This window comes from Nomascus leucogenys, chromosome 22a, assembly GCF_006542625.1.
Source record: "Nomascus leucogenys isolate Asia chromosome 22a, Asia_NLE_v1, whole genome shotgun sequence".
In the NCBI taxonomy this organism is placed as follows: Eukaryota; Metazoa; Chordata; class Mammalia; order Primates; family Hylobatidae; genus Nomascus; species Nomascus leucogenys.
In genome coordinates this window covers 131,857,445-131,870,352 of record NC_044402.1, presented here as the reverse complement: position 1 = coordinate 131,870,352, position 12,908 = coordinate 131,857,445, and the positions used below count along the sequence as shown (strand labels likewise).

Below are 12,908 nucleotides of genomic sequence, written 5' to 3'. Positions count from 1 at the left end.
AGCCGGGAGTGGTGGCGTATGCCTGTAATTGGGAGGCTGAGGCAGGACAATTGCTTGAACCTGGGAGGTGGAGGTTCTGGTGAGCTGAGATTGCACCACTGTACTCCAGCCTGGCCAAAAAGAGCGAAACTCTGTCTCAAAAAAAGAAAGAAAAACACACACGCAATAAAAAATAATTCTAGTTTAACAATATTATTTATAAGTACTCGTATTTCCTTTAATATTCACATGTAGCTCTAGCTCAAAGGCATTCCTCTAACCTAGGCTGCTGAGTGTTTATTAAAGACACTTTGAATTCCCATTTTACACATTGCTGTTCTCCTTAACAAAAATTCCTAAGAGCAGTTACTTACACGGGTGCCAAGGAGGCTCGTAACATGGTGGATGCCTGGGGGGAAGAGGACAGAAGAAAACAAATGGTGTTAAACACTGATAGCAATGCACGGATCCCAAATCACCCTAACAGCATGGAATCAACAGATGTGCAAGTTAGGTTTTTTTGTTTTTGTTTTTGTTTTTTTGAGACGGAGTCTTGCTCTGTTGCCCAGGCTGGAGTGCAGTGGTGCAATCTCGGCTCACTGCAACCTCCGCCTACTGGGTTCATGACATTCTCCTGCCTCAGCCTCCCGAGTAGCTGGGATTACAGGCGCCTGCCACCACGCCCAGCTAATTTTGTTTTGTATTTTTAGTAGAAACGGGGTTTCACCATGTTAGCCAGGATGGTCTCAATCTCCTGACCTCGTGATCCGCCCACTTCGGCCTCCCAAAGTGCTGGGATTACAGGCGTGAGCCACCATGCCCGGCCCAGATGTGCAAAGTTTTAATCCACCAGGATTCACCAACCAAAGTCACATATGATGTAAAAATCAACCCAAACTAAAGTTACACACCACTGATCCAGCTCACAGCCTACCCAGCCCTGGTTTGATGTTACACCACTCCAAGCAAAACTCTAGAGGCTGCTCTGCCTATGGAGTAACCATTCTTTGATTCCTTTATTTTCTTTAGAAAAAAACAAAAACAAACAACCAAAAAAAAAAAAAAATCCTCTATAGAAAACGATGGGTTCTCCCTGACCAAACTCCCAGGGGCATTTCAAGCTGCCTAGTTAAATACATTATGAAGAACAAAAGCAATATGAATCATTATATTATTCTGGTTTTTTCTTTATTAAGATTTTCTCTTCAAGTATAAAAATGTGCACTTTGTACCAAGTCAAACACTCTACAAGTGTTTAAAAAACATTAACAACCCCTCTTCCACCCCACTCTCTTTTAATCCTGATCCTGTCTATAGGCAAAATCATCACCTACTTTACGGAGATTCTTGTCCCATTTATTGTGTGTGTGTGTGTGTGTCTTTTTGCCACTACAGGCAGTGCTGTATTAAGTATGTACTAAAATACATCTGAGAAACATATAAGCAGATACAGTGTGTGGTGCCTGTTTGAACTGACTCAGATAAACCAACTGTAAAAAGATATTTTGAGAAAATAAGGGAAATCTGAATATGGAGGGGACTAGTATTAGATACCAAGAACTGGTGTTAACTGTATTTGGTGTTGTGGCTATGTGTTTGTATATTAAAGCCTCTGATCAGTTAGAAATGTATATTGAATGATTTACAGGTGACATGACATGTTTGGAATTGGCTTTTAAAGAACTCCAGGGTGGAGGCAGGGAATAAGTAGAGAAGAAAGAAAGCAAGATTAGTGAAATGCCATTTATTGCTGAAGCTGGGTGAAGCTAGTCTCACTATATTGCCCAGACTGGTTTTGAACTCCTGGGCTCAGGCAATCCTCCTGCCTCAGCCTCCAGAGTAGCTGGGATTATGGGTGTGCGCCACCATGCTTGTACTTACTGATACTTTGTTTTGAGCTAAGCTAGACTTCCAAGATCTAGATCAAAGGGTATGTGATTTTTAATTCTGATAAACATTGCCAGACACCCGGCACTGAAGGAGGGCTTTCCTTTTTCGTTATCAGTACTGGAGCCTATCACTCTAAAACTTCCATCAATTCAAAGGGTAGAAAACAGTTTACTTTCTTAAACTTTAGTGATATTGGCCATTATTTTTCAAAGACATTACCTGCTTTTTGACTTTGCCTTCATGCCTTATGTGATACCAGATTGTTTTCATGGATTTCAGTCTTGCTTAAGAAGGTCTACCCTACCTTAAGGTGATACACACATTCTCTCAATTCTTCTAACATTTTCATAGCTTTATTTTTTACATTTAGAGATTTCATCCTTCTGGAATTCATGCTACTGTATTTTCCTCTGTGGTGTGAGTGAGGCATGCAACTTTGTTTTCCTGTTCCCTGAGAGCCAGTTATGCTGCGCCATGTAAGTCCCACCCAAGCCATCCAAATATCACCTCAAAATGCTTCCATCAGTAAGTCTTGCTTCCTCCCTATCTTTTTCTTCACCTCCTTTTTGTTCTTCCTTTTTAAATTAGAATGTGAACACTAAGGTGGAAGGAACATCATCTTCAGGCCCCAGAGCTCCCTACAGCCTGACACCAGCTGCTTTACACACTTCCTAGCCCTGACAGCATCTCTGTGACCCATGAAATAAACCACCCGTTTCCTACCTCTGTTGTCTGCTAGGTATACATCTATCCTTAGGTTTATTTCTGGACTCTGCAGCCCCCTGCTACTCAAAGTGTGCTCCTCAGACAAGCAGCATCATCCAGCTCTCACTGGAAATGCAGAATTTTGGGTCCCATCCCAGACCTCCTGAACCAGAACCTGCACTTCAGCCAGGTCCCCAGTGGACATGCCTGCACAATATACTTGGAGAAGCCCAACTCTGGTCCATAACAATTTTTTTTTCTTTTTTTTGAGACAGTCTCGCTCTGTCACCCAGGCTGGAGTACAGTGGCATGACCTCAGCTCATTGCGACCTCCGCCTACTGGGTTCAACCCAGCCAAACCATGCCCAGCCAAACACCACTTTTAAATGGCTCAGATCAGCCAGGAACAGTGGCCCCGGCCTGTAAACCCAGCACTTTGGGAGGCCGAGGCGGGCAAATCACTTGAGGTCAGCAGTTCAAGACCAGCCTGGCCAACATGGTGACACTCCATCTCTACTAAAAATACAAAAAATTAGCTGGGCGTGGTGGCACACACCTGTAGTCCCAGCTACTCGGGAGGTTGACGCAGGAGAATCGCTTGAACCCAGGAGACGGATGTTGTAGTGAGCTGCGATCACACCACTGCACTCCAGCCTGGGTGACAGAGCAAGACTCCATCTCAAAAAAAACAAAAACAAAAAATGAAAATAAAAACTAAAATTTAAAAAGTGGCTCAGACCATGCATGTATGTTTTTATACTTTTTAACCCTTGATTGTTTTAGTAAAGAAATTACCTATTCCTGTTGTTGGCTTAAATAGTGAGTTTAGAAAATAAGTTTGAAATGTCATCTAAATTATTCATCTAGCTGGGCACAGCAGTTCATGCCTGTACTCCCAACACTTTGGGAGGCTGAGGCAGGAGGATCACTTGAGCCCAGGAGTTTGAGACCAGCCAGAGCAACATGATGAAACCCAATCTCTACAAAAAAAAAAAAAAAAATTTAGCGGGGCGTGATGGCGCATGCCTGTGGTCCCAGCTACTCAGGAGGCTGAGGTGGGAGGATTGCTTGAGCCTGGGAGGTTGAGGTTACAGTGAGCCAAGATCACACCATTGCACTCCAGCCTGGGCAACAGAGTGAGACCGTGTACCAAAAAAGAAAAAAAATATTCACCTAACACATTACAGAGACCAAGAAGCTAAGATAACAAGTCAGATTGGTCAAGTAAGGACATGGCCATACTAAAATATTAGCATGGCTGAGAGCGGTGGCTCATGCCTGTAATCCCAGTACTTTGGGAGGCTGAGGTGGGTGGATCACTTGGGGTCAGGAGTTCGAGACCAGCCTGACCAACAAGGTGAAACCCCATCTCCACTAAAAATACAAAATTTAGCTGGGCATGGTGGCGGGCGCCTGTAATCCCAGCTACCTGGGAGGCTGCAGAAGGATAATTGCTTGAATCAGTGAGGCGGAGGTTGCAGTGAGCTGAGATCGTGCCATTACATTCCAGCCTGGGTGACAAGAGCAAAGCTCTGTCTCAAAAATAAATAAAATATTAGCATAATATATAAAGAAAAATACTTGATAATTAGTGATATTGGCTGGTTATTTTCACAAATGAAATTTATCAACACTCTCCTTTTTCCGTAGCCAAAAAATGTTTTCTACCTTTTAAAACACTCTTTTGCTAAACTCTCTATCATTCTATTTGCCCTGTAAAGAAATTAGTTGAAAAGCAGTAATAATTGGCCCTTTCATGAGTACAGCCAGTCTGACAAACATTATTACAACTTTAGTATCCAATAAAATAAACAAAGCTGGAGATGGCTGCAGAAGGAGTGGCTCAGCATGCTCTCAATGAGAGAAGGCCAGCCAGGCAACACAGTGAGACTCATCTCAACAAAAAGTAAAAATTAGCCAGGTGTGGTGGTGCACACCTGTAGTCCCAGCTACTCAGGAGGCTGAGGTGGAAGGATCACCTGAGCCCAGGAGGTTGAGGCTGCAGTGAGCTATGATTGTGCCACTGCATTGCAGCCTTGGTGACAGAGGAAGACCCTGTCTCAAAAAAAAAAAAAAAAAAAAAAAAAAAAAGAGAAGGCTGCAGTATTTCATGCATTTGGCAAGCAAAGCATACCTACTGACCGCCCCCATCAGCCAGGTCTCTGCTAGGTGCTGGTGATACGCAGTGAAGAAAGCAAATGCCCTTCTCAGAGTGCTCACAATCCAATGAGGAGGATAAATGACCGAATAACTCCCCATGCCTCAGTTTCCTCATCTGCATAATGGTGGCACCAGCAGTACCTACCTCACAGGATTGTTAAGGAATTAAATTAGTTAAGAGTGGCCAGGCCAGGTGCAGTGGTTCACACCTGTAATCCCAGCACTTTGGGAGGCTGAGGCGGGTGAATCACAAGGTCAGGTGTTCGAGACTAACTTGGCAAATATGGTGAAACCCCATCTCTACTAAAAATACAAAAATTAGCTGGGCGTGGTGGCGGGCACCCGTAGTCCCAGCTACTCGGGAGGCTGAAGCAAAAGAATAGCTTGAATGCGGGGGGCAAAGGTTGCAGTGAGCCAAGATCGCACCACTGCACTCCAGCCTGGGTGACAGAGCCAGACTCCATCTCAAAAGAAAAAGAAAAAGAAAAGAAAAAAGTGGCCTCTTCACTCTCTACATCCCCCAAAGTATCAGGTCCTACTGATTCCATCCCACAGCTGCTACCTTCTCTCCAATCCTTGTGCCAGGGGCTTCGTTCAGGACTTCTTCTCTCCTCTGAACTACCACGTTAGCTTAGTAAGGATGTACTCACTGACATCTATTGAGGGCTCACTAGTCACCAGGCATGCCATTATAGGAAATTTACACATATTAACTCATTTCATGCACTGTCATTTCCTTTCAGATCAGCAAACACAGGGACTGAGCAACTTCCCCTAGAACAAGAATCTAATCAGGGAGTCGGGTCCCAAAGCCCACATTTGCTCTGCCCACTCCTCTGCTTCAGGTCTCTCCCCCAGCCCTCCTTCCACACTCTGCACGGGGGTCTTTGTAAAAATCGCATCTGCTCAGCCTCAACCCAGGCCCCCGCGAGGCTCTAGTCACCAGCTCCTCTCCCTGGCAGCCCCTTGCCCCCTTCAGCCTCCTTCACCCCCCATCCTCCAAGATAGCTCCGATCTTCCCTGGCCTTCCATGCTCTCAGGAACCATTTCCAGCATTGCCGTCTACGCTCCCCTCTGGGAGCATGGGCCGGCACTGATTTTCCTCAGCATCCCCTGCGTTCTCTGCAGCGTGCACGGCAGCATTTTCCACACTGTGCACTAACCATGTTTTCTTTCCCTCTAGTGCTTCTCAGCTGGGAGTGGTTTTGCCCATAGGGGATATGTGGCAATGTCTCGAGACATTTTGGGTTAATAGCGGGAGTAGCGCTACTGGCATCTAATGGAGGACTGCCAAGAATGCTGCTAACGAACCCACAGTGCAACAGACAGCCCTACAACAAGGACATCAACAATCACAAGCCCCAAACCATCCAGCACAGTCAGAATCACCAATCACTAGTCAGAAAAATTTCCCTCACTGAGCTAATAATGAGTTCTGAACACAGGGTGGACTCCACCTGCTATGGAGGCTCTGACTCCAGCCCACTCCAGCCCAAGTGAGTGCTGTCTCATTTCTAGGATTTCATGCTGAGAGCTCAGGGAAAGACCTGGCAGGCCTGGGGCATCAGAAAAAGGACTGTGCTCCCAATCACAGTGGTGTGCTCCCAATCACAGTGGTGGTCTCCCTCCCGTGGAGGTGTGCACGGGTAGGCGGTGGTCTCCCTCCCGTGGAGGTGTGCACAGGTGGGTGGTATTCTCCCATCTGAAGAAGGCTGGGTCAAATGCAGGCGCACCCCTTTTTAGGATGCAGGTGAAGAACAGTGGAACAACTCATGTAGTAATCCATCAATTATTCACTGAGCACTTGCCCCATGCTCCCTTTTAGGTTCTCTGGAACCTTTGGGTAGGAAAAATAAATGCCTACCTAAGCCAAGGGGAAACAGCTGCATTTCTGCCCCCATCCATCCCTTCTCAGCCACAGGAGGACCTGGGGCCTGTCTCTCAGAGTAGCTGCTCTCCCTGGCTGGTGTCATGATGTGGGGAGGTGGGCAGTGGGGCCACACCAAGCCTGGGACAGCTCTTGGTGACTAGCAGGATGGGGACTTCCTAAGACAAACCAGCAGGAGGTGTCAGGTAAAGAAAGCGTTCCTGGGTCCGATCTAACTGGAGACTGGATTCTGCAAGGGGAACAGTTCTTCGGTGGGACTTCTCGGGAGTCTCCTGTGTGCTGCTGTGCTGGGAATCTCACTGTACGGCAGTTCACAAGCTTATTAACTCCCAGGCTGTTTGGCTGTGGGGCAGGGAAATCCTGCGGGATGGGCATTTGTGGGCATAGGCTTTGGAAAATGCTGCTCTAAGTAGAGACAGCAGCAGGATGGGGCAGGGGTGTGCGGGCCAGTAAGGGGCAGAAAGTAAGTGTGGGGGCTAGACCCCAGCAGAGGCTGCCAGTGAGCCCCTGAAGATGAGGCTATTTCTGCCAACCCCTTCCTCTCTCCCTACTCACATGGACTAACAGAGCGTTGTGGCTGGGCAGGCTGTTCACGGTGCACGTGGGTAAGGAAGGTAGGGCCCCTTGATCTCAACAGCGGTTCAAATGCCCACAATGGAACCCTTGAAGCAATACCTCAGCCAGGGGACTGGAGAGGCGACGGAGGCCCAAGCCAGAGGCACATCCCCATCAAATGGGGAAGTGGCTGCTATGGCCAGCTTTTTTTTTTTTTTGAGACAGAATCTCATTCTGTTGCCCAGGCTGGAGTGCAGTGGCATGATCTCGGCTCACTGCAACCTCCGCCTCCCGGGTTCAAGCAAATCTTCTGCCTCAGCCTCCTGAGTAGCTAGGATTATAGGTGTGCGCCACCACACCTGGCTAATTTTTGTATTTTTAGTAGAGACGGGGTTTCACCATGTTGGTCAGGCTGGTCTCGAACTCCTGACCTCGTGATCCGCCCGCCTCGGCCTCCCAAAGGCTGGGATTACAGGTGTAAGCCACCACGTCCGGCCCGGCCTTGCCAGCTTTTTAACGAGAAGGGGCACTTGCACGAGATGAAAACCACTTCACCCTAAGGTGATAACGGTGTTGAAAAAGACAGTAATATGATCGGATGCCTGTAAGACACCTGAGTCCTTCCTGGAACATGAAGGGTACAAATAAACAAGACACAACCAGAAAGGCCACTTCAGATCCCATGTGACAAATGACCAGTAAGGTAAGAGCTTTAAGACCAGTTAGGAAATGTGACATTAAGCCAGGAGGGAACTATGGAGAGCCTGAACAAACACAAAAACAGCAGCAATGTGGGCAGGGAGGGAGGAAGCTCTTTCAGATCCCATTACCAGGCAAAGGACAGAGAAAAACCTCAGATGCTTCCCAAGTGTTCCCTGGAGTATCTTTCACTGAGATAGGAAATTTGGGAGAGGAGACCACCTGTGTGGAGGAAAAGTTGAGCCCGATTTGGACACAAATCTGGTGAAGCTGTCAGGCATTCATGGGGAGGCCAGAAGTCTGGGTTTGGAGCTTGAGAAAGGTCTCAGCTGATGGCTGGTCACAGCTCTACTCACTGGTTGAGATATTAATACAAAGGTGTTTTCTTTTTTGAGACAGAGTCTTGCTCTGTTGCCCAGGCTGGAGTGCAATGGCGTGATCTCAGTTCACTGCAACCTCTGCCCCCAGGTTCAAGTGATTCTCATGCCTCAGTCTCCCAAGTAGCTGGGATTACAGGTGTGCACCACCACGCTTGGCTAATTTTTGTATTTTTAGTAGAGACGGGGTTTTGTCATGCTGGCCAGGCTGGTCTCAAACTCCTGACCTCAAGTAATCTGCCTGCCTCGGCCTCCCAAAGTGCTGGGATTACATGCCTGAGCCACTGCACCCGGCCTACAAAGGTGTTAAACCCTCTCATCACCAGGTTGGTCTGGGTATGCAACAGGCATTGGTATATGAGGTATAGCAGGGTCAGGGGTGCTGGTTGGGAGACTCCTCAGTACACAGGGCATTGCACCAAGGAAGATGGCCTGGACACATGGCGGCAATGTGGGGAAAGCATAGTAATTTGCCAAGATGTAAGAAAATCACACTGGGGAGAAGGCAAGGGCTGAAGATGCTGAGCTTCAAGCCAGAGCCACAAGCCACACAACAGGAAGCTGCTGACAAAGATGGCTGAGGTGGAAGCAGGTGCCTTATAGGAGCCACATGTCCTGGGTCTTTTTACATTTAATGCTATAGCATCCATCACAAAATCAAAACCATTTTAATGCAAATTAAAATCACAAGGTTGGGCATGTTGGCTCACGTTTATAATCCCAGCACTTTGGGAGGCCGAGGCAGGAGGATCATGAGGTCAAGAGATCGAGACCATCCTGGCTAACACGGTGAAACCCCGTCTCTACTAAAAATACAAAAAATTAGCTGGGCGTGGTGGTGGGCACCTGTAGTCCCAGCTACTCAGGAGGCTGAGGCTGAGGCAGGAGAATGGCGTGAACCCGGGAGGCAGAGCTGGCAGTGAGCCGAGACCGTGCCACTGCACTCCGGCCTGGGTGACGGAGCGAGACTCCATCTCAAAAAAAAAAAAAAAAATTAGCCAAGCGTGGTGACGTGTATCTGTAGTCCCAGCTGCTTGGGAGACTGAGGTAGAAGGAACACCTGAGCCCAGGAGGTTGAAGCTGCAGTGAGCTTGGGCGACAAAGCAAGACCCTGTCTCAAAAACAAAAACAAAAAAAGCTTTGTATGTGTTCGTGGGAATGTAAGTTAGTTTAGCCACTGTGAAAAGCAGTTTGGAGGTTTCTCAAGAACTTCAAACAGAACTACCATTTGACCCAGCAATTCTATACCCAAAGGAAAATAAATCGTTCTACCAAAAAGACACATGTGCTCATATGTTCATGGCAGCACTATTCACAATAGCAAAGACATGGAATCAACGCAGGTGCCCATCAGCAGTGAACTGGATAAGGAAAATGTGGTACATATATACAATGGAATACTACGAAACCATAAAAAAGAACAAAAGCATGTCCTTTGTAGCAACACGGATGCAGCTGGAGGCCATCATCCTAAGCAAATTAACACAGGAAAAGAAAACCTAATACCGCACGCTCTTACTTCTAAGTGGAAGCTAAACACTGAGCACTAAAGGACACAAAGATCAGAATAACAGATACTGGGAACTATTGGCAGGGGGAGGGTGGGAGGGGCAAGGTTTCAAAAACTAACTGTCAGGATTATGCTCACTACCTGGGTGATGAGATCATCTGTGCGCCAAATCCCAGCGACATGTAATTTACTCATGTAACAAACCTGCACATGTACCTGCTGAGCCTAAAATAAAAGCCAAATAAAGTGTTTTGACTTTTATTTCCAATGGAGCCTTATCTGGAGTTGTTGAAGAAAAAGAGCATTAATTCTCAAATGGGCCATCTTTGTAAACAAGGATGCATTTAAATGGAAACCTCCCCATCCAAGGAATCCACAAACCCAGAGGTGCCACTAGGTCAGACTTGGGACTCATCCAGGGGGCAGGGAGCTCGAATTTCTACCTTAGGAGTTGGCACCAGGTTCTGTCTCCTGGTCAGCCTGCCTTCTACCCACTCCTGCCCTTAGGGCAGAGGCTTGGTGTGGGTGGAATGGCCCCCTCTCATGGCACATCTTTTCTCCAGCGTCTCTGCATTCACATTTGCCCAGGGGGAACAGGGGGTGAAGAAGAGAAAGACTGATGAAGGCACTTTCAACTGCTCTTGGCAGGCAAAATGTGTACTACACCATTAGAAACAGCAAAAAACAGAAAAGCCACCTAAATATCTCATAGAGGAATGCTGTTCTCCAATTAGAACTCTAAAAGATAAAGAAAATATACACATAAGTATTAATGATATATACTTAAAGGCTCTAGAAGGATGCATATGAAACGCAGGCAACAGGTTCCCACGGGAGGGCAGGACGCGCTGAGTGAAGGGAGGGGATGGGTTTTCCTTCATTTACAGATAAAATGGTACACTTTCTAGCTAACACATTTGCGTAACGCTAACCCCTTGTGCCCAGGGCTGACTTTCAATAGATCACAGCCAGGGAGCTGCTCTGCCACGGGTGAAACCCTGACAGCAGACTATCATCCAGGAACAGCCTAGCACTGCGTTCCCTGCAAACAAACACACCTGTGTGACTTGCGTAATCTTAGAAAACAAAAAACTCAGCCTCTTGTGCCCTGAGGGATAACTTTCTCCCTTATTTCTTATAACTAAGTTGATGATAATATAAAATCTGATTTCTCTCATATCCCAGCAAGCCACAGGCTCTGATAAGGTAAGGACTACAGAGAGACAAATGGGTTGGAGCAGCAATACGTGGAGTCAAAGTAAAAAGGCCACCCGGGACAGCTCTCGCCTCAAAGAAATGAATCCCGTCATTATAAACCCTCTGGGAGTGCCTAGATACCTGTGCCAGCTTCGATAACATGGGCAGCCTTCTGAATACAGCTAACCTGGGTGTGAACTAGGTGAGGGCAGAACCACACTTCTTTCCTCTTGTGGTGTTTCTACTGTGAGGTGCTCTGTCAGTGGGAGCCTTCCTCTCCAGAGAGGTGGTGACTAACAGGACTTGTGAGGCTGGGGGCAGACCTGGGCATCACTACCCTGCCTGTCCTCTTCTGCTTTGGACAGAGCCTACCAGAGAAGACGTGTCAAGTCCGCTCCTCCGTGCCATCCTCATGGTGGCCACAGCAATGGCAGCAGGCTAGGCTTGGCCAGAGCTGTCCAGGACTGTGCAAGAATGCTTCTGTAATTCCCAGGCACAAGAGTAGGACCCCATCTGCCTACAAACAAAATCCACATTCTCAGCCAGGTGTGGTGGCTCACACCTGTAATCCCAGCATTTTGGGAGGCCAAAGTAGGAGGACTGCTTGAGCCCAGGAGTTTGAGACCAGCCTGGGCAACATAGTGAGACCTCATCTCTACAAAAATAAAAAATAAAAATTAGCTGGGCATGGTGGTGCAGGCCTATAGTCCCAGCTACTCAGGAAGCTGAGGTGGGAGGACCACTTGAGCCCAGGAGGTCAAGGCAGCAGTGGCCCCTGATCGTGCCAGTGCACTCCAGCCTGGGTAACAGAGCGAGACCCTGTCTCAAAAAAAAAAAAAAAAAAAGGATCCACATTCTCCAATATAAGCTTTGTCAATACCAACAGTGATATTTTCAGCTCCTTTTTCCTTTACTCTTTTGTCCTATTTTCCAATCAGTTCAGAACTCAGGGGGAAAGAAGGGCTCGATTTAATGGGCCCTTTTGAATTTTTAACAGTGAGTAAGTTGGTAGAAGCCCAGATTCTTGTTAACTGCCAGATACAAAAACCAGTATCAAGTGTACCAAATTTTATAGACATCAACGGTTTTGTGAAAGGGCCCAGCCAAGCTCCTTTACAGTATGTAATTAGCAGTAACACTCAAGCTCAACAGAGCACCTGACAGCGAGCTGACCCAAGACCGCTCTATGAAGGAGGCTGATCTGTGCCACGTATTTATCTTGAAACTGAGGGCCTTCTGTTGGGCCCTAGAGCAGAATTTATCCCTTTAAAAAATCAGCAAAAAAGCAAGCAATCTTCTCCTTCCAAATCCTAAATCCTATCAGTCCAGTCACTGGACATTGCATCTAAACTGTTTCTTAACTTCCTTCTTCACACATTGTAAATCTGAACTCGAGACAGATATCGTAAATCAAGTTTATATATGCATGCCTAGTCAACAACAATACTCTTTTATACTTTGACAATGACCCCCCATCCGCTTTTTATCATCTTGTTAGAGAAATCGGCTAGAAACAGTAAAAGGCTTTTGCAGCTTTTATTGCGTGTTCCTAAGCCAATGATTCAGTAGAAGAAGAATGGTTATCACTAAGCTAAACATAACTCATCCTCCCTCCCCTGGTTTCCAGTGGTTAGACAAAGTCTGTATTTTGCTGCTAACATTATAGTCAGGGGTGGTAGGACTGTCCCCTGACAGATGGCACTGATAACTTCTCGTGGGATAACCGGCTGTGTTGTACCCCTGCTCCCTTTTAAACCGTGCTTAATAACATGTCATCAGTTTTTTCTTTCTTTTGAGACAGGCTCTCATTCTGTCACCCAGGCTGGAGTGCAGTGGTGCGATCTCTTGCTGTAGCCTCAACCTCCCGGGCTCAAGTGATCCTCCCACTTCATCTCCTGAGTAGCTGGGGCTACAGCCACGCACCACCAAGCCCAGCTAATTTTTTTTT

The 12,908-nt window shown here is 47.0% G+C and overlaps 1 protein-coding gene across 5 annotated transcripts in view; it reads right to left on the bottom strand.

Moving 5' to 3' along the window:
- Nucleotides 1–12,908, bottom strand: part of ARMC9 (armadillo repeat containing 9) — a 178,011-nt gene that overhangs the window by 119,280 nt on the left and 45,823 nt on the right. For all 5 annotated transcript variants that reach the window (XM_030803148.1, XM_030803149.1, XM_030803152.1 and 2 more), the window contains exon 10: nucleotides 354–388. In XM_030803148.1, the coding sequence (XP_030659008.1) occupies nucleotides 354–388 (35 nt within the window). The remainder of the gene's footprint in view (nucleotides 1–353; nucleotides 389–12,908) is intronic.